The 22,414-nt window shown below is 32.6% G+C and overlaps 2 protein-coding genes across 2 annotated transcripts; both read left to right on the top strand.

The window, feature by feature from the left end:
- The first annotated feature begins 1,002 nt into the window (after positions 1-1,002).
- Positions 1,003-7,016, top strand: LOC145332419 (uncharacterized). Its single transcript, XM_080177416.1, has 6 exons — positions 1,003-1,069; positions 1,783-1,848; positions 2,262-2,336; positions 3,111-3,186; positions 3,537-3,682; positions 6,964-7,016. The coding sequence occupies exons 1-6, from the start codon at positions 1,024-1,026 to the stop codon at positions 7,014-7,016; spliced, it is 462 nt and encodes a 153-aa protein (XP_080033542.1). The 5' UTR covers positions 1,003-1,023.
- Positions 7,017-7,382: 366 nt separating this feature from the next.
- On the top strand, positions 7,383-20,377 carry LOC145332418 (gamma-glutamyl hydrolase-like). The gene is made up of 14 exons (XM_080177415.1): positions 7,383-7,393; positions 8,061-8,141; positions 10,051-10,120; positions 10,558-10,612; positions 11,200-11,252; positions 11,728-11,828; positions 12,374-12,446; positions 12,781-12,813; positions 13,174-13,229; positions 13,751-13,829; positions 16,957-17,048; positions 18,340-18,420; positions 19,323-19,414; positions 19,781-20,377. The coding sequence occupies exons 1-13, from the start codon at positions 7,383-7,385 to the stop codon at positions 19,411-19,413; spliced, it is 876 nt and encodes a 291-aa protein (XP_080033541.1). The 3' UTR covers position 19,414; positions 19,781-20,377.
- The last annotated feature ends 2,037 nt before the right edge of the window (positions 20,378-22,414 follow it).

Below are 22,414 nucleotides of genomic sequence, written 5' to 3'. Positions count from 1 at the left end.
TACTAAGATTAAGTCAGTTTTATCTCAGATTTAGAATCGTTGTGTTTGTGAGTGTTAACAGAGATAGAGGGGAGACATTGGACTGTTTGTTATACTAGTCTCCAAAATTATGCTATACATTGTTTTCTTTTTAATTGGCTAACAACTTTGGGGGCATTTAATGAATTTTGATAAAGGTTGATTCATAAAGTTGAGAGTACAAACGTTTCAACCACTAATTGTAATCTACAGAAAGAGTACTTTTCTGTATCATCATTGGGGATGTACATAAATTTAGATCCCTGGTGTGTTAAGATTTTAACAGGGAGGGAGGAGACATTGGACTGTTAGTGTTAATTACACTGGTACCCAAAGTTTTATTATCTTATTGGTTGACTTGAAAACTTTAGGTACTTTCCTTGAATTTTGATTGGTTAGGTCATAACTTTTATTGTCCTTACTTTTCAACCAATAATTTATATTAACATTATTTTGTATGTATATGTATTTATTTTTCATTGTCTTATCCCTTATAATCTCTGTTTAAAACTAGTTGTATGTATTAAATGTTTGATATTTGATTAGTTGAAATATTGTTTGTCTTATTTAATAATGCTTAATAGTGCTTAGATTAAATTATAACATGTTTGAAAACCCACTCTCTATTTTATACTAGCGGCTACGCCCCTAGAGGTTTCTTGATGTACTTTTGGGAAGTCGAATCACAACATTTTCAATTTTAGTTTTTAAAAGAAAAAGTAAATTTATTTTGGGGGGGTTCATGATTGTTCTAGATACGATTTCTCTTGGAAGGGTTTAAGTACTTTCCCCCAAATAGTTTTAATCCTTCCCAGGACCTATGAAAAGAAACTTTGTAAAGGAGAACCATATCGGTTCAGCGGTTAGCGAGATACTTCGGTACAGACAGACACTCATACACATAAACATTATGTTACTTTTATGAGGGGCGAATTTTTCTAGATTAATGTAACCTATAACAAAACTCAACAAGCCTAAAGATTTATTTTCAGAAAACTTGTAGATATGAATATAAAGATCCCTGAAATGGCTCCTTTAGACTCTAATAGAGGTATTTTTTTATAACTTAACTCTTGCGTTCTCTCCCTCATTTATTATTACAATGACATCTATGGGGTTGAACCCAACCCAAGAGTACCTCCAAACCCAAAAGTTTATGAAGTGTATAAGATTTTTTACAAATAAGGTAAAGTTATCGTAACTTTACACCCAAAATGTTGGTCTTTACACATAAAAAAAAAAATTTGAGGGGTTAATATCCCCCCCCCCCCTCTTTTATTTAAATTTTACCAAATTTGTGAAAAAAGTACAACTCCACAAAACTTTGAAAAAGATGTACCCCTTAACACCCCAAATAAAAGGCTTGGATGTCCTTGGATATGTAATTGCTTTTTTTCTATTGATTAAATATTTATGTAGGTTATGATATGGTTTCTTTAAGGCGAGCAAAGGAATGCGACTGCCTGCCACTGCTAAAAATTTTACTTATATCTTCGAGCTTCATATATTAATGTCGTCATCCATGTTCAGAATTAAAAAAAAAACAATGGATATAGAATATAAGTGGATGTATTGAGAGGAGAAAATGTATCGTCAATTTATTTTGCTATCCTTAACCTCATTTATTGGCAAGTTCGTCAATCCAGTGGGAGGGGAGGGGGTGTGGTAAAGGGGGTGGATGGGGGGTGTCATTATTTTAGCCAACTATAGGCATATAGAAATTTAGTGCAACATCCAAGTAATAAAATATATGTGTTTTTTTAGGCCACAGACCCTCAATCTCTGTGTTTGTATCAACTATAATTACAATTATTCTCCTAATATGTGCAGGTATTCTATCTATCTCTATATCATTCTGTCTATCTATCTATTTTTTTGTCTATCTATCTATCTTTCTATCTATCTTGAAACTTTAAACTTTTTTTGTGGAGCGGCATACCATCCTAAGAGAAATGGACTTCTGAAAAATACCCCCCCCCCCCTTCGAAAAAAAAATACTTTTTTTAAGTTTGGAATTAAAATTGAGGCCTTTTGGATCGTAGCCAATACTTTTACCAAATATTTAATCTGCTAATTGTATTTTAATAACAGTTGTGATGACAAACGGGTATGTGATTGTGCACTACCTCCACGAGAATGACATGCTAGTCCCCAAAGTCTTTAAAATTTTCAAAATAAGAAAAGTTGCAATAGTTCCAGTACCCAAAGTCCAAAAATGTATTATTATATATATTTAATTATAGTTGTGATGACAAACGGTTATGTGCACTACCTACACGAGAATGACGTGCTAACAGTCCACCACAAGATTTCTCTAGGTAGGTCTTTTTAATATTTGCAACAACTTTTATCACAAATAATCATATAATTTTTATAAACAAAAGAGCTTCATCTATTGATCACATGGCTCAACACGTAGCGCATCTGCTCATCGTCGGGGAAGGTTCAAATCTCAGCTTATCACACTTTATAACTAATTACGTTCCACTGCTGCTATGTCGGGTGTGCGACATTATTAGTTAAAGAATAGAGGAATGCCTTGGCCTAAAGCAGGCACAGTTGGGACTTCAGACAAATGTGTTTCAATCAAAGAATTGGTTCTTTGTTGGGTGTTACTTAAAACCAGTTTTGGTATACCCGAGGGAACGAGGGCTATATATGATTTTTTAGTATTGCTGAGAACTGTTTCTAATCCAGCGTATATTAATTGGTTTCGAAGTTTTTACGTTAGATTATAAAGATATTGAAAGTTATAAATAGGCTAAAAATTTTTTTTAAAATTAAAGACATAGAAAATGAAAACTGTCTCAAATTTGAACCAATTTGGTTGCTTTTCAGAAAAAGGGCATGGCCATATTTGATTTTGTCTTCCAGCTGAGTTTTAAAATTGTAATATGTTGATTTCCCTGAGGCTCAAACACGGCTGCCAAGCCCTGAATTTTATTGTAGATGAAGCAGCTTATAGTACCTCTAAAAAAATGACATCATACAATACAAATGACCAATGTTAAGCCAGTATACATTTAAATTTACACTGGCCTATCATGGGTTATTTGTATTTTTTATTGTCACTACAAGTTGCTTCATTCTAGATGGAGTAGCCCAAGCTTTAGCTGCTGCTGATGTAGATTTCGATGATTTTCACAACAATCATCTCAAGAGCGACAGGAAAAGAAATATGGATTCTAACTTTTTTTATTAAGCTCCAAAGCAGCCGCGCAGTCAAGGAATAAGCCAATGGCCATTACATTGATGTACATCCTTAACTATGTAGGTAGATTACAATTAGTGGTCGACACGTTAGGACACTCAACTTAAAGAACAAACCAATCAAAATTCATCAAAGACCCCAAGTTTTTATGCCAACGAATAAGAAAACGTTTTATAAAACTTTGGGGACTAGTGTAATAAAAAAAAATCTAGGGAGGGAGGGGACATTGGGCTGTTTATTACGCTAGTCCCCAAATATTTATTATATTCATAAAGATGATAAAATATCCATGATTCTATTGTTCCAGAGATGGCCTACTGACCAATGATGTAATTGATATGTATGATACTTATGATCCTACTTATGAGACTAGTTTTAATAATAACTATGGTACAGCTGCAGACCTAGATGCTTCTGGAGACTTTGATCTTGAGAATAACAGACCAATCATAGGTAATTTAAAACCTAATATTTATGTTATTAATTCCAGTTTTGTTGGCCCCAAGAGGGCTATAGTCCCGATCCAACAAAAATGAGTTATATTTTATTAATGGTGAAAATTGTTTTTAATAAGATATGATAGGTAATTTTTAGTATGGTTCAAAACCATTTTTAAACCAGCGGATATTAATCGGTTTCGAAAGCCATACTGAAATATAATATTTTTTAGGGATCTAAAGGGATAAGACAATGACCAATAAATTGTACATACTCAATGATGACACTCAAAATTATCCCTTCTGTAGATTACAATTAGTCGACACTCAATTTAATAAACCTACCAATAAAAACTCAAAAACATTCCCCAAAGGCAAAAAATAAGAAAAAGTTTTTCTCGTATTCATTCGAATCCGGTGGATAGGAACCGGTTCTCATCCATACGAAAAAACTATGTCTCGCATCATATTATATTTAGCTTTCTAGGAATATAAAAATATAACATCATAAAATTAAAACCAGTTTTTTTAACCCGTGCCTTCGGCACCTTAGGGCTAATAAAACTGGTTTCAATCTTATAATTGTACATTCTATATCCGCGGAAAGCTGTTTATAATACGATGCGAGAAATAACTATTTAAAAACTTTGGGGACTAGTCTAATAAACAGCCTAATGTCCCCTTCCTCCCTGTTATTCCTTGCTCTATATTTTCTGTTTGCAAATGATAAGAGACTAGAAAAAAAGGGTGATAATATCCAAAAACGCGAAGCTTATAAAGTACAATTTACTCAAATTGACAGACAAATGTAGAGTTATTGAGTAGCTAATCATTGAAATTCAGCCAGCTATCTATCATAATAACTGAGAAAATTAGTTGTTCTAAGAGCAAAACAGATGGATTGACCGACAGACATAAAAAACATATAAAGTTCGTTGCTAACTGGATTTGAATCATTTCTAGAAACTAATCCGTCTACCTTAAATAACAGCCGAGTAAATACACCCCATAGCGTGACAGACGAACTGACAGACAAACAAATTGAATTGTAGAGAAGTTTCACTTATAAGAAATATATATATACTTTCAAATGAAAATTTATTTTCTCTTTATTTCTTTTTCCTTTTAAAACTCCAAATATCAAACTTTATACTACATACATGTATAATTTACATTATAAACTAGTAGCTACTTCTAAAATCATGTACTCGTTATATAGCCTAAAACCTGCAAAGGAAAGTTTCAAAATATTATGAAAATATCATTTTATTGGATATTCCAATACCAGGGATAACTCATGACCGATAAATTGATGTACATCCCCAATGATGAAAAACAAAAATTATTCTTTGTTAGATTATAATCAGATTATAACCAACAAAAAAGAAAATGTTATTATAAAACTTTGGGGACTAGTGTAATAAACAGCCCAATGTCCCCACCCTAACTGTTTAAATACAAACACAAATTACTACGATAAAAACAATAAAGACAACATTTACATCAGATATGTACTTATAGACAGACGGACTGACAAGTGAGTTTAGATACTGTATGATTAGATAATTTTAACCCTTACAGATCGGGCCCCAATTCCCACCTTATTAGATCGGGGGGGGGGGGGGGGGGGGGGGCAGCCGCTAAATTTTAAAACGGCCAATTTTGCAGTTAGGATGACCAAATTTTAGGACGAACTTTTATTTTTCCTAACAAAAAAAATTACTTTTTCTGATCATCGCCGAAAAACGGTAAATACCGGAAATACGGCGGTAAAACGGCAGTTGGCGACACCAATTAATATTTTTATCTGTTTATTGTTGCTCAAGGATTTACCAAAAAAAAATTTAGGTATCTAGCTGTAATAGAAGTCACGATATTCATGATATATGTCTGTAGTAAAAGCCGGACAAAAATCGGTCATAAAGTCGGTTAGGGAGCGGTCAAACGTTCATAACACCACTTTTCTCAGAAGGTCATCAATATCTAAGTATTCACAAAAAAAAATTAGGTTTCTACATTATACACAAAAGTCATAATGTAGAAATTAAGATTTATTTAGAATTTTTTCTAATTTTGGTGCTACCCAACCGACTTTGACCGGACACCACGACCGACACAAACCAGATATCCTAATAAAATCAACTATTACTGACGTATAATTACTAAACTTAAAAAGTCATGAAGTCACAGCTCTCCATCTTACCTACAAAAAAATGAGATTAAAAAAAACTATTGAGGGAGGGGCTCTCTGAGCCCCCCCCCCCCCCCCGATCTGTAAGGGTTAAAATTAAGTCTTGTTTTATTATTTAATCCCAAATAATTTTTATTATAGAGTAGTTTCACCACTAAAATTTATGTAACAAATTTTAAATTAAGAAAAATTGAATTAGCATGCATGAACATGTGAATTAGTTCTCCTAGATATATTTTCAATATATTCAAAATTTGTGTTTTCTGAAGTTTTAAATCGTGGAAAATACTTTAAACCCTACAAGTTTCCAATGTAAATTGTCCTTAAAATTGTATAAGAATTTATTTTGACATTGTCAATCATAAACCAAAAACTTTATTTATTAAGTAATTTAAAAAAAAACATTACAACCTAACCTACCTTTATCTAAACGAAAAATTAATTTCAATAATAAAAAAATAAGAAAAGGGTTGTGTGGTTATCATTATTCTTGTGTTAAAGTGGCGTCATCCCATAATTTAAAGTAGTACGATGTTTTTTTTATGTTTGTAGCAAAGGATCTCGCTAACTGCTGAACCCATACGGTTCTCTTTTACACTGTAGCTTCTCATAGGTCCTGGGAAGGTTTATAGATATATTGGCAGAGGTTACCACCACCAAAAAAAAAGATCCCCCTCCATTCTTTTTTTTACTTTTTCTTATAAAACTTAATTGCCACTAGAGGCCTCTTTTGGTAAAGCCGCTAGTTGTTTAAAAAAGTACAGTGTACATACATTTGTAGAAAATATATCTGGACAACCAACAAAACAAAATCCAGTACAAATCTACACAGGGAGGGAGGGGACATTGGACTGTTCATTACAGTAGTCCCCAAAGATAATAATAACATTTCCATAGTTGGTGTCTTAATAACTTTGATGATTTTGATTAATTTTGGTTGGTTGGTTCATTAAGTTTAGTGTCCAAACGTTTCAATCACTAATTGTGATATACAGAAGGTGTAATTTTGATTATTAACACTGGGGATGTACAACAATTTATCGGCCATTGTCTTATCCCTCTAGTTCCCTGAATGTACAACTCTAATTAAATTTTTATAATTTTAGGAGTTCTCAGGAAAGAAGTTTTTATGTGCACAAAATTTGGGATTTTAAATTAAATTTCACTTAAAATTCAAAATCCTTTCTGTATTTTAATTTAAAACAAACAAAAGAAAATGTAAAGATACTCTATAATTTTTTTTTTCAGTCGAGTAATACAAATTTTAAAAATTAAATTTTATATCACAAAAAAACCTACATAATTAAATGATTACTATTAAACATTTATCTTACACCGCCCCCCCCCCCCCCCACCTCTTTTTAATTTAAATTCCAAACCATTCCAAAAGTTTAATAGCCAGTTTCTTTCATTGGCCTATTTCTCTAATTATATTTTCATGTTCTCTAATAAAAAGAAACACACAACTGGCTAATATAATTCCCTCTCGTACACTCCTACTGGATGAACGAACTGACTAATAAAAATGTTATCAATGTTATAAATGTTCTACATCCATTATTCCTGTAAGCTATGAAAAACTATCTCATTTTTAAAAGCGAAGCTTTTCTATAATTAGGGTCGGTCCGTCCGTACGTCCGTCCGTCCGTCCGTCCGTACGTCCGTACGTCCGTACGTCCGTACGTCCGTAACGGATAGCTTTTTTCGTTAATTTAGGCATGTTAGAATTGTCCTATCGATTTCAAATTTTGTATGGTGATTCCTTTAATAGTTAGGTACGATTTAGAAAGCGTAGCAACTCTATAATCATCACCAAAATGTCCGTACGTCCATTTTAAACATGTTGATTTTTTTACTTTTTTAACAACAAATATTTAAGTGATCTAATCATCCGATTGATCTGATTTTTGGTATATTGATTCCTAGGACAACAAAGTATAATGTAATAAGCGAAGCAACTCTATAATCAAGTCCTAAAAATGTAAGTATGTCCATAAACATTATCCTAAATCAAGCAGTTTTTCAACAAATTTACTTGCAATTTTGCTTTGACTCTTATACATTTATATTATGATTATTCAGTTCTGACTCTATACAATTGTTAATGTCCGTTTGTCCTACCGTTTCACTGCTTCGCTTTTATGGATGTTGTCATCCTTGTTTTTTGAAAATGAATTTGCACATAAAAATTTTACCTCACTAGTCAAGAAATAGATGAGAGTATAGAGAGAATCCTACCAAAGAATCACAATTATACAAGCTACATTGCTGCCAGTTATGTCAAGTAAGTATTCAGCTAGTAATTTACTTTGGCCGTCAGTCAGTTAGTCATGCTATACAATATAGTATAGAAAGAATCCTACCAAAGAATCATAATTATACAAGCTACATTGCTGCCAGTTATGTCAAGTAAGTATCCAGCTTGTAATTTACTTTTGCCGTCAGTCTGTTAGTCATGCTATACAATATAGTATAGAAAGAATCCTACCAAAGAATCATAATTATACAAGCTACATTGCTGCCAGCTATGTCAAGTAAGTATCTAGCTTGTAATTCACTTTGGCCGTCAGTCTGTTCATCATGATATACAATATAGTATAGAAAGAATCCTACCAAAGAATCATAATTATACAAGCTACATTGCTGCCAGCTATGTCAAGTAAGATTTTTATTGTATTTAATACAAGAAAGTATAAATTACTGTATAAACTTTTATTACAGGAGTTTGCAATACAATATAATTTTATTGCTGTCTCATTGGTTATTCATTTGGAGTATTTTTATAATAAATATTATTGTTTTTGTTTTAAGACAAAGCTTTTCTATAATTAGGGTTTTCCATACATCCTTAACGACAGCTCTATAATCATTACCTGATAGTATGAACTATCTGATACATTCTGATTTTTAAAAAATTATATGATATGATTACCCTATTCATCTGTTTTCTTTTAAATTTTATTTTATGAAAATAAAGTACAATGTTATAAGTGAAGCATCTCTATAATTAAGTCCTCAGATGTAATTATGTTCTTAAACAGAATTTTTTGTTCAGGCAATTTTAAAATAAATTATAAAAAATATAATATCCTTATATTAACCCTTACAGATCGGGGGGGGGGGGGCTCCAAGAGCCCCCCCCCCCTCTAGTTTTTTCAATCTCATTTTTTTTTGTAGGTAAGATGGAGTGCTGTGACTTCATGACTTTTTAAGTTTAGTAATTATACGTCGGCAAGAGTTGATTTTATTAGTATATCTGGTCTGTGTCGGTCGTGGTGTCCGGTCAAAGTCGGTTGGGTAGCACCAAAATTAGAAAAAAATTCTAAAAAAATCTTAATTTCTACATTATGACTTTTGTGTATAAGGAGAAACCTAAAATTTTTTTGGTGAATACTTAGATATCAATTACCTTCTGAGAAAAAATGTGTTATGACCGTTTGACCGCTCCCTGACCGACTTTATGACCGATTTTTGTCCGGCTTTTACTACAGACATATATCATGAATATCGTGGCTTCTATTACAGCTAGAGTCCTATAAATTTTTTTGGTAAATCCTTGAGCAACATCAAACAGATAAAAATATTAATCGGCGCCGCCAACCGCCGTTTTACCGCCGTAACCGCCGAAAATGGCGGTTTCCGTTATTTGCCGTTTTTTGGCGATGATCAGAAAAAGTAAATTTTTTGTTATGAAAAATAAAAGTTCGTCCTAAAATTTGGTCATCCTAGCTGCAAAATTGGCCGCTCTACAGCTGTTTTAAAATTTAGCGGCTGGCCGCTAAAAAGCGGCTAAGGAGCGGCCTGGCTGCTATGACTAGAAAAAGTAATTTTCTCTAAAAATACACATGAACCACCAGAAAAAAATTTTACGTCTTTATCTGTAACAGGAGCCGAGATAGAGGGGGGGGCTCTTGGAGCCCCCCCCCCCCCCCCCCCCCGATCTATTAAGGTGGGAATTGGGGCCCGAGCTGTAAGGGTTAAAGTAACAGGATGTTTGTTTGTTTGTCTGTGTGTATGCTTGTACCAAAGGATCTTACTAACTACTGAACCGATATGGTTCCTCTACAGAGTAGCTTCTTATAGGTCCTTGGAAGGTTTATAGCTATTTTTGGGGATGGTACCATCACCCTACTAAGAGAAATAGCAAAAAATATAGCATAGCCGCTAGTATATGATATAATATATCCCTTTAGATGGATAGAGTCTGGAGGTGCAAGAGTGGTTCCAATTATTATTGGCAAATCTCAAGACTATTACTGGAAGGTAATGTAACCTAATTTTATGAAAGTTCCAAAATTTTAAAAGTATTTTTTTTCTTTTCTTCTACTTATAATCTATGAAGATAATTAAAGTCCCTCCACAGATTAAGACGTCATACAATAAAATAACCAATGAGAGGCCAGCATAAATTTTCCTAATGGTCAGTGTATACTGGCCTCTCATTGGCTATTCTATTGTATGATGTCATAATCTGTGGAAGGACTCAATCATCTTCATTATCTGTTGGCTTGATTATGGTCCTAATGAAAATTATGGAGCTCTTATTCATATATTCAGTTCTTAGCAGACATAGTTATAAACCTTCCCAGGACCTAAGAGAAAAAAATACCCTTTGGTACACACAGACAGACACGCACATACAGACAAAAGTCCTTTTACTTTATTGTGAGGATAAAAATGTATATATATTTTTTGTGTAGTTGTTCCAAAGTATTAATGGATTGCTTTTGCCAGGTGGCTCAGCTCCTTTGACAGGTACAATTGACCTTATATTAAGGAACGGGCGTCAGTTGCAGTACACGTTAGGCGAACAAACTTAATTCACTCCTAGCCCCAAATAACAGTGGGATAAAATTTGCACATGTTTTATGAACTAAAGTGGTTACAATACTGATCAATGATATTTACACCTAATTTAAGTTAGGTTACAATGGCTAAAAATAGATCTAGAACCATTTGGGGGGTGGGGGGGGGGGGGGTAGGGAAGTTGCAAAGGTTTTACATCTATAACTACAGTGGTTAGGGTAGGTTCAGCAGGATACATGGTGGATTCCTCCCCTTATGTATTTTGGGGGGAGAATCCTAAAATATACATTAGGCATCAATTAGATAAACATAATTTTAACACCAGGCAAATTTTACAAAGAAATCATTTTTACTTGGAGCGAAGCTAGCCTATGTATAATTTAGCTCTGTCCTTTTTTTTAACTTGGCCTCCCCTAATTTTGTTTGAAATCGATTTGACCATAATATGTTCAAATTAACAAAGATAGACCCCAATTATAAAGTAGCTTCGCTACTTAAAAAAAAACAAAATAGATATTTAATAATTTTATATTTAGGTACTGGAGGATACGCTGAAGTAGGCATGTTGTTTTATGATTGGGCAAAACAGGTAAAATAGTTATTTATTGTAGCACATTAAAGACAGCTTTCCTCAGATATTGAAATGATAAAATATCAAAACCAAGTATAAAGTCCCGGGATAACAAAATAGGTATTAATTTTATGACTTTGATTTTGATATTGGGGAAAAACTGTTTGTAATACGATGCTATACAGAAGTTTTTAGAACGGCAAAGAACCAGTACTGATCCATTGGATATTTAATGGTTAAAAGGCCTGACTGAAAAATAGTTCCTCTTTTATTTTTATCAAGATAACTTTTAATAGTTGTATTTTTTATAAGTAAAAGCTCCAACCTAAAATAAACATTAAAAAGACAAGCTCTTGAAATTAAATTAGCCGTTAAAAGGTCCTAAAGTTGTTAAGCCAACGATTAAGGAAACGTTATTATATAACTTTGGGTTGGGGACTAATATAATTAACAGCTCATTGTCCCCTCACTCTCTGTATGATACTTCTTTCAGGCCAACGATGCCGGAGATTATTTTCCAATCTGGGGCACATGTAACGGTTTCGAGCTCCTCTCCGTCATGTCTGTAGCTGATGACCAGTCTAGGCTCACTGAGTAAGTATCTAGGGATCTAAAGGGATAAGATAATGGCCGATAAATAGATGTACATCACCAATGATAATACACAAATTACCCCTTCTGTACATTGCAATTACTAGTTGAAACGTTTGGACACTCAATCAATTAACGCAATCAATCAAAATTCAATAAAAGTCCCAAATTTGAACATGGGCTCATGTAACGGGTTCGAGCTCCTCTCCGTCATGTCTGTAGCTGATGACCAGTCTAGGCTCACAGAGTAAGTCACACAATAGTTTTTACGAAGCGCTGGAAAGTTTCATGTGTGACGTCAAAAAAATACTTCAAATTCTCTTTTCTTTAGGGCTTTTCTTTCCCACTTCTCCTCTCTTCTTCCCCCCCTTTTTAGACATATTTTTATGACGTCACACATGAAACTTTCCAGCGATTCGGTTATACAATAAATGTAAAAGTATAGATCTATCATAATTTAGAAAAAGCTTTGCTTTAAAATTTTTGTGTAATTCTTCTCTACTTGTTCTTTACTTGAAATCTTAAAAATATTTTTTTTATTTGTTTAGTTGTTATTCCGAAGACCAAGCCCTGCCCTTAAATTTGAGACCAAACTGGAGACAAAGTAGAATTTATGGTCAGGTGTGGTTTTAAATTTACTTTCGCAGGTTGCTTTCCCTTAATGTACCATGTTGAGAATATTACACCCCCCCCCCCCTCTTATTATTTGGTTAAATGTATTGAAAATACGAGGGGGGGGGAAGGGTTATTTTTTTATTCTATTATTCTTTCACAGTAGGTTAGGTGAGGAAAATTCAAGCGCCCTCTCCCTTTTCCCTGCCAGAAACGTCGTATGCATATCGTAGGATTTGCTTACAACGTTTCTGGTAGGGTTTTCACTCAAGTGCCCCTAGAAGTCTCTAAAAGAGTTGCCGCAAGTAAAATATGTTATTTCAAATGTTATATTCCTGTTTAGGCACCTAGATGGGTTTTGAGAGATTTAACAAAGGTAAATTTTTAATATTAGGGATGTTAAGACAATGGACGATAAATTGCTATACTTCCTTAATGACAATAAATACAATTGTCCTTGAAATTGGAACAAATCAATCAAAATTCAATGAAAAACTAAAAAAAAAAACTGATTTTTAATACATCGAAATCAAACTTATTTCTTTTTGTTTACATATTTGCATACAATTGTCAACAGTTATATAATAATATATTAATACCATATTGTTTTTAGAAAAGAGTTACCATAAATTTCCACCACTTTTGCCTAACACTAAATAATTTTTAATTATATATCAACGGACAATTGTCTACAGCTATACAAAAAATATGTATTGTTATCGTATTGTTTTTTTAGAAAAGAGTTACCATAAATTTCCACCACTTTTGCCTCACTCCAACTAACTTTACAAAGTAAGTTTTATATTATATACTAGCGGCTTCGCCCCTAGCATCTAGGGGCTTTGCCCCAAGAGGTTTGATCAAACCAATTTTTTGTAATTTAGATTTTAAAAAATAAATATAAAAAAAAATTCTTTATTTTTTTGGGGGGGTTAGGGGTGTCCCACCTCCAAGAAAATAGTTATAAACCTTCCCGAGACCTATGAGAAGCTACCCTGTAAAGGAGAACCCGATCGGTTCAGCGGTTAGCGAGATCCTTCGCTACAAACAAACAGACACACAGACAAACAAACAGACAGACATCGTTCTACTTTGATAAAAAAAAAGATTCTTTTATGGATGTTGTCATCCTTGTTTTTTTTAAGCGAGGCTTTTCTATACTGAAGTCGGTCCGTCCGCCCATCCGTGAATGTTAGCTCTTAACGTTGATTTAGACATGTTGAAATTGCCCTATTGATTTCAAACTTAATCGTTGTTCGTTAATTCAATCGTCTGATTTAAGAGCTTCACTTTTATAGATGTTCTTTTTTTAGGTTTGGTTTGAACAAATTCTGGAATGCGCTGTCAGTGAACCGAGACTATTATGATCTAGAGTATATTTCTACTATTGAGGTAAATATCAGAGAGGGGGGAGACATCGGGCTGTTTATTACATTTCAGCTCGGGCTCGGGCTGTTTTTTTCAGCTCTGGTTCCCAAAGTTTTATAATAATGTTTTCCTCTTCGTTGACCCATCAACTTTGGGGAATAAATTTGATTTGTTGTTTCATTAAGTTGAGTGTCCAAACGTAGAAACCACTAATTTATATCTACAGAAACCAGAATTTTTGTGTATCAGCCATTATCTTATCCCTGTGTAAACATATAAAAAACATAGCATTAGCGTAGTTGATAATATGTTCGGGAGGTGTTGGGTTCGAGTCATTCTAATAATGGTACTACTGCTATGCTAGTCGCGTTCATATATTGTAAGACTAGGGGTATGCATTGGCCTATGAATAGGCACAACTCATTATCACGCATAGTTAGTACTTCCAGATAAAGGGCATGTCATCAAAGGAATATTTTTGATGTGTTTTTGCTTTCTTTTTTTGTGGAGGGGGGGGGGGGGGGTAAGGTGACACCCATTTCACCCCTTGGACGTCATTAGTTGAATATATTTACCTATTTCTACTTCTTGTTACTTTTCAGAAACTTTTTACGTACTTTCATATTCACCGAAAATGGTCGTAGATACATATTTGAATTGAATTATTTATATATTGATTTAGTCTAGAATCTACTAAAGAGTATATTACAGTAAATTTATTTATTTTATTAATAAAAAGATAAAACTAAAAAAATGAAGTACAGAAGAAGTCTAAATATTTCATTATTTGTATTGATTTGACATTAACAAAACACTTGATATTTATTATATTTATATTTTTTTCGTTCGGGTTTCCTTATTACTTACTAGCGGCTACGCTACTAGAGGCTCCTAGGAGTAGTTGAGGTTGGAGTTAAATTCAAAATTAACCTTATTTATTTTAGTTTCATAAAAAAAAGTAAAATCCCGCCTCCCTATTCTTTTTTTGGGGGGGAAGAATAGTTAAAACCTTTCCCAGGACCTATAATGAGCTACATTGTTAGGGAGAACCATATTGGTTTAGCCTTTAGCGAGATCCTTTCCTATATACACTAAAAGCATGTTACTTTTAAGTAAGGATTACTTACAGCTTAGATTTTATCTAATAGAATGTTATGAAAAAATGAGACCTAATTAAAACCTTATAAAAACTTATAGCCAGACCTTTTAATTGATCCTAAGGCATTGACATCCCAACAATTACGGACAACCAACCCTTTGATTCACAAAATATATACTTGGTACGAAGTTGTTATAGGTCAAGGCATTTCCCCATCTCTTATAATTAGTGACGCGCATCTGACATAGCAGCAGCAGTAGATAAGATTTAAAACTGTTAGTTCTGAAGCAGTTTAATCAGTGATTCGAACCCACTACCTCGCGGGTTGATATACACATAGAGAAGTTGAACTTTTAAAACATGTCATCATTTACATTTTTTAGTATGACATGTTATAATTACTTTTCTTCAGTCAACCCAGGGATCTAAAGGGATAATACAATGGCCGTTAAATTGATGTACATCCCCAATGATAATACACAAAATTCCCCGTAAAATTAGTGATTCAAACGTTTGAACCAACCTAAATTTACTAAAGTTCCCAAAGTTGTTAAGCCAACGAATAAGAAAACGTTATTATAAAACTTTGGGTACTAGTGTAATAAACAGCCCATTGTCCCCTCCCTTCCCGAGTCAACCTCAACCAAAAAAAACAGAAACTTAATTAACACTTCTTATACAAGAATAGTTACATATAAATAGAGTACATTTATTTTATACAGGGATAAGACAATGGACGATTAATTGATGTGCATATCCAATGATGATAAACATGTTACCCCTTTTGTAAATAAAAATTATTGGTTGAAAAGTTTGGGAAAAAAAATTCTATAAAAGTACCCTAAGTTTTTGAGCCAAAGAATTAGATAACATTGTAATAAAACTTTGGGTACCAATCTTATTCACAGTCGAATGTCGAAGCAACTCTTAAATTCTTCGAAATATATCATCTTTAGTCAATTGAAACTAATATTGATTGAGGTTTTCAGTGGCCATAAAAAAAAGGAAAATATGTAATTATCAAATAGCATAAAATCTTGAAACCTTTCATAAGCAAAATACAGGGTGTTTTTTTTAATAAGTTAAAAGTATTGCCTAATTTAACCCACTTGCCATTGACAGAAATTATTAATCTATATCTTAATTTCTTCATTGATGTGGGGCATTTTGTATGAAAAAAAAATATTTGGCGATTTTCAACAAATTCTGCCTTAAAAACCGGTTTTTCCAAAGTACCTATTTTGGAAGATTTTTGGATCATGGCTAATTTAAAGGGTTTGCAAAAATGCGTACATTTTTAAAAATCAAATAGTGCGGCTTGTGTTAATAGAAGAAAAATGTTATGCATATCGTTAGAATCGTCATAAACTCTAGTTTTTAGGTGTTTAAGAATTATTCCTGTGCTACCTATAGTGTAGGAGCTACGTGGTAAAATGTTCTAACTTACTTAAAATTTTCAACATTTCTCACATTTTCCAATGTAGCTTCTATACTACAAATAGCCTCTATGTGTTACATATATTTCCAAAAACTAGAGTTTACGACAATTCTAACGGTATGCGTAACATTTTTCTACTATTAACACAAGCCGCGTTATTTGATTTATAAAAATGTACACATTTTTGCACACTCTTTAAATTAGTCATGATCCAAAAATCTTCCAAAAATAGGCACTTTGGAAAAAACTGGTTTTTAAGGCAGAATTTGTTGAAAATCGCCAAATATTTTTTTCTCATACAAAATGCCCCACATTAATGAAGAAATTAAGATATAGATTATTAATTTCTGTCAATGGCAAGTGGGTTAAATTAAGCAATACTTTTAACTTATTAAAAAAAAACACCCTGTATATAGTCAACTTTTATAGCATAACTGACAGACTGACGGACTAAGTAAATAATCAACTAGATGCTCATTGGAAAGGGATACAAATTAGCAGTCGTCTATTATAAATAGCCACATTTTTACCATTGAGTTACAAACTGACTGACTGTCGGATAGACAAAGTGATATATAGAGTAGCTACGCTACTAACAATGGCCTTTTTTCTAGGCCAAGAATTATCCGTTCTATGGAGTACAGTTTCATCCAGAAAAGAACCCGTACGAATGGAGCAACAAGGAACCAAAAATACCTCATTCCAAGTAAGTTTGGGTACCTCTTTCCAAATAAATTTGGGTACTTTATTCCAAGTAATTTTGGGTAACTCATTTAAAAAAAATTTGGGTACCTCATTCCAAATAAATTTGGGAACCTTATTCTATGTAAGTTTGGGTATCAAGGAACTAAAAATATCTCATTCCAAGTAAGTTTGGGTACTTTACATTACAAGGACCATAATGCTAAATACTAGGGTACTTATGCTTTTTTTAATTGTTAGATGTTGTTTAAAAGGGTAGAATAACACTTATCATTAATTTAGACATATAAGAATTGTTGTGTATAATTCAAATTTTCTATGATGATTCCTGAAATAGATGAAGAAAGCATAAATACTCTATATTTGTTTTTTTTATATTTTTTTTACGAAGAGTGTTTCATGTTTTGTAATAATCATTCCGATAATAAAATCCTAAAAAGCTTTACAAAGTGTCTCAAAAGATCAACCGTGTGACGTCATAAAATGAGGGATGAGGGGAGAAGTGGGAAAGGAAACCCCTAAAAAAAAATAGATTTTATGACTATACATTTCTGATTTTTTAGACGCTGTGTAATGCTTTACGAATTTTAATATACATCCCCAAGATGCTAGGGTCATAGCTGCTGGTTAATCTATAATTTGTTTAGGGCTGATGTAAGGTTTCAGGTTATATGGCAGACTTTATGGTGAATCAAGCTAGATTTAGCCAACACAGATTCTTTAATATACATCTCCAAGATGCTAATGCATAGCCTCTGGATAATCTTTAATTTGCTTAGGGCTGCTGTGAAGGTTTCAGGTTACATGGCAGACTTTATGGTGAATCAAGCTAGATTTAGCTAACACAGATTCTTTAATATAATGCTAGGGGCCCAGTCGCTAGAAAATCTTTAATTTGTTTAGGTCTGCTGTGAAGGTTTCAGGTTACATGGTAGACTTTATGGTGAATCAAGCTAGATTTAGCCAACACAGATTCTTTAATATACATCCCCAAGATGCTAGGGTCACAGCTGCTAGTTAATCTATAATTTGTTTAGGGCAGCTGTGAAGGTTTCAGGTTACATGGCAGACTTTATGGCGAATCAAGCTAGATTTAGCCAACACAGATTCTTTAATATAATGCCAGGGGCCCAGTCGCTGGATAATCTTCAATTTGTTTAGGGCTGCTGTGAAGGTTTCAGGATACATGGCAGACTTTATGGTGAATCAAGCTAGATTTAGCCAACACAGATTCTTTATTATACATCCCCAAGATGCTAGGGTCACAGCCGCTAGTTAATTTATAATTTGTTTAGGGCTGCTGTGAAGGTTTCTGGTTATATGGCAGATTTTATGGTGAATCAAGCTAGATTTAGCCAACACAGATTCGATCATGGGTAATCTTTTTTAAATCCTTGTTCTTGAAATGTGGTTGTTTCTCAAAGTTTCTAATTAAGCAAAGAATTCCACGCATTTAAAATAAAATAAATTGAAATAAGAAATAAATTGGATTGTTCTACACGTAAAGGCTCTGTAGAGTGAGGGCAGGGGTTAGGCATAGGAGTAATAAAATATCTTTTAATCATGATGCAAGATATTAATTTGAACTTTTTATTGAATATTTTTTGACCATTTTGTTTTGATAAAATATTGCTTAATAAATAAAATTACATAATAGTTATTTCTTTTATCGTATTATAAACGGCTTTCCGCGGATATAGAATGTACAATTATAAGATTAAAACCAGTTTTTTAGCCCCGAGGTGCTAATGGAACCTCGGGGCTAAAAAACTGGTTTTAATCTTATGATTAAACATTTTTATATTCGTAGAAAGCTATCTATTTGTCTAAAAAAAATTATAAATATCAAATGCAAAGATACATTTTTAAGCAGGGATCTAAGGGATAAGACAATAGCCGATAAAATGATTCTCAAATCTACACCTTCTTTAGATTAAAATTAGTTGTTGAAACGTTTAAACACTCAACTGAGTGAGCGATCTAATCACAATCACAACCACTATAGTCTTCAAAGTTGTTAAGCCAACGATTAAAAAAAAACATTATAAAACTTTGGGGACTAGTGTAATAAACAGCCCATTGTTCCCTTTCTCTCTGATTTTTAAGAGTAAAATTTGTTTCAAAGTTAAAAAGAATTAGCCAAACTATTTTACTGTTTTACAAACTTTAGATAAAGATTTATAAATAGTTATTTATCGCATTGTATTATAGACAGCTTTCCGCGGACATCAAAAGGCAAAAATTATGTTTAGTTTTTTAAAAAGAAGTTTATTTTTAGAGTGTCTGACTACCTAATCTACAACTACCACCCCATCTACACTGGTACCCCGAAGATTGGAAGCACGTTTGAGCAGACGTATGCGTTCTAAGGTAAAAAGAAATATTTTTTAACTTATATATAAGCAGAGACTTTTAAATAACTGAAAAAAAATAAGGAATTTATTAACAATTTTATCATAAAATATTTTTTTTTAAATCACGAAACCTTACACATTAAGTTATTTTCATGATTTTTAAAATTTTAGAATGACTGAATAAAGAAAATATTTGATGTTTATTGAATAAGGAAACTTTACACAAATAAAATCAGCTGTCAATCTTGAATAGCTGCCGAGAAATCACATTTCCCAAAGAGGTTACGGACGGATGGACAGGCATATTGAATTATAGAGTAGCCTTAAAGCAACGATTAAATTAAAATCATTAAATCTAATTTTACATTTTTATATGTTTCAGTTTGAACATTCAGCAACAGCCAACAGAAGTTAACTACTCAACGTTTTAGACCATGTTTTGCAATATTTTTTTATTTTTCCTTTTTGATTATATTTCTCATCACTCTACTTAGATTTAATACACATCATTACTTTGATTTAAATTTGTTAAAAGTTATTTTTAGCATCGTATTATAGGCAGCTTTCCGCGGATATTGAAAGGAAAAATTATAGGGCTGACAAATCTAGTATTGATTTTATGATTTTTTTTTAGTATTCGTGAAAAATTGTCTGCAATACTATGTTAATCTGAGAACCGGTTCTAATCCAGCGGATATTAATCAGTTAAAAAACCATTCTGGAATAGTGCAGAAGGCAGCGACTAAAAAAATTGGTTTAATCTTATAATTGTACATATTTATATTCGTAGAAAACTGGATATGATACGATGCTAGACATAGTTTTTTCGTATGGATGAGAACCGGTTCCTATCAACCGGATTCGAATAAATACGAGAAAGTAATTTACTTCATGTATCCGTTTTCCTCTTTTATACTATTGTCATTGTAATATAATAGTTTTATTTATAATTTATTTAATAAATATTATTTCTATAAAATATATGTTTATTTTTTAAAAGCGAAGCTTTTCTATAATTAGGGTCGGTCCGTCCGTCCGTACGTCCGTCCGTACGTCCGTCCTTTTAGATAGCTTTTATTCGTTAATTTAGGCATGTTAGAATTGTCCTATCGATTTCAAACTTTGCATGATGATTCCTGTAGTAGTTAGGTACGATTTAGAAAGCGTAGCAACTCTATAATCATTACCAGAATGTCCGTACGTCCATTTTAAACATGTTGATTTTTTCTAATTTTTTAACAGCAAATTTTTATGTGATCTAATTATCCGTTTGATCTGATTTTTGATATATTGATTCCTGGGACAACAAAGAACAATATTTTAAGCGAAGCAACTCTATAATCAAATCCTAAAAATGTAAGTATGTCCATAAACTCAATAAACATTATCCTGTATCAAGAAGTTTTTCAACAATTTTACTTACAAGTTTGCTTCGACTCTTATACTTTTATATTCTGATAATTCAGTTTAGACACTATGCAAGTGTTAATGTCCGTTTGTCCTACCGTTTCAGTGCTTCGCTTTTATGGATGTTGTCATCCTTGTTTAGTTAAAAGTTGTGTAATTATAAATTGCTATTTTCGACAACTTTTTCAACATACAAATTTATAGTCCAATGTCCGAGCCCTTTCTGTGAATAAACACTTCCAAACACAACTCACACACACACACACACAACACACACACACACATACACACACACACACACACACACAAACGCCCCACTCAACATTCTTTAATGTAAACTTACACAGCCAAAACAAGGAAGACAACATCCATAAAAGCGATGCTCTGGAACGGTATGACATACGAACATTAACTCTTGTAGAGTGTCAAAACTGAATTAATAAAATATAAATATATAAGTTTTAACAAAATTATGCGTAAATTTGTTGCAAAACTTCTTAAATAAAGAATACTGTTTAAGGACATATTAGCATTTTTAGGATTTGAGAATAGAATTGCTTCGCTTTTATTAGTGTACCTTATTGTAATAGGAATCAGTACTCCAAAATCAAATCAATCGAATTATTATATCACATAATAAATTGTTGTAAAAAAAAGTTAAAAATCTTCATACTTAAAATGGACGTATAGACATTCTGGTAACGATAATAGTTTTGCTACGCTATCTAAATCATACCTAACTAATACATGAATCATCATGCAAAGTTTAAAATCAATAACCAATAGGACAATTCTAACATTCTTAAATTAACGAAAAAAGCTATATGTTACGTACGGACCGACCCTAATTATAGAAAAGCTTCGCTTTTAAAAATAGGTTGAAATCTCAGTGAATTACCAAAAAATAAAAAGTCTAAGATTCAACAAGAGAGAAAGTAGTACGATTCAAGTTTAGTTCTTTTGCGTCTGTGATCATGAAAACACTAAGCTTGGTAAGTATACTAGTTCACTGTATTTAAGAGGGTGACAAAAAATCTCTTTTTATATTTTGCAATATATACTATCAAACAATTGTTTAGTAATGTACATAAGTTTTTAGAAATAAATCCGAAATAATTATCTCTTTATTATGAAAAAATAAGGATTTTATGTGTATTTGAACTGCAATAATACATAAGGCAAATTTTCTGCTTAGAAAACAACTATTTTTTTGGTCAACTAAGGTAAATTTAAGATTAATGTGGACAGTTTGTTTAAAGTCATTGTAAAGTATTTTACATTTTTGAATTCAGTATGTAATGATTTAAACATGAGAATGAGATGAGAAATTCTCAAAAACTTGAAAATCTAGGAATCGATCTAACACATCAAGACGGACAAACAGACAGACAGACGGACGGACATAAGAATTATAGAGTAGCTTTGCAACTAAAAAGGAAGAAGAACTTAAAAAAGAAGAAAACAAATTATAAATTGCATGTTTTACTAAATTTAGGTTTGTTTGATGTTGTATGTTGGAGGCAGCTTATCCTGCAATATCCTGCATCGATTTTTGAATTCAAGTAAGATTTGTTTTAGTTAGATTTTACAGAACACGCTCTTTCCCTTA

Source organism: Acartia tonsa, chromosome 11 (genome assembly GCF_053477335.1).
Source record: "Acartia tonsa isolate MP-2025a chromosome 11, ASM5347733v1, whole genome shotgun sequence".
NCBI lineage: Eukaryota > Metazoa > Arthropoda > Copepoda > Calanoida > Acartiidae > Acartia > Acartia tonsa.
This window is presented reverse-complemented; position numbering and strand designations above follow the sequence as displayed.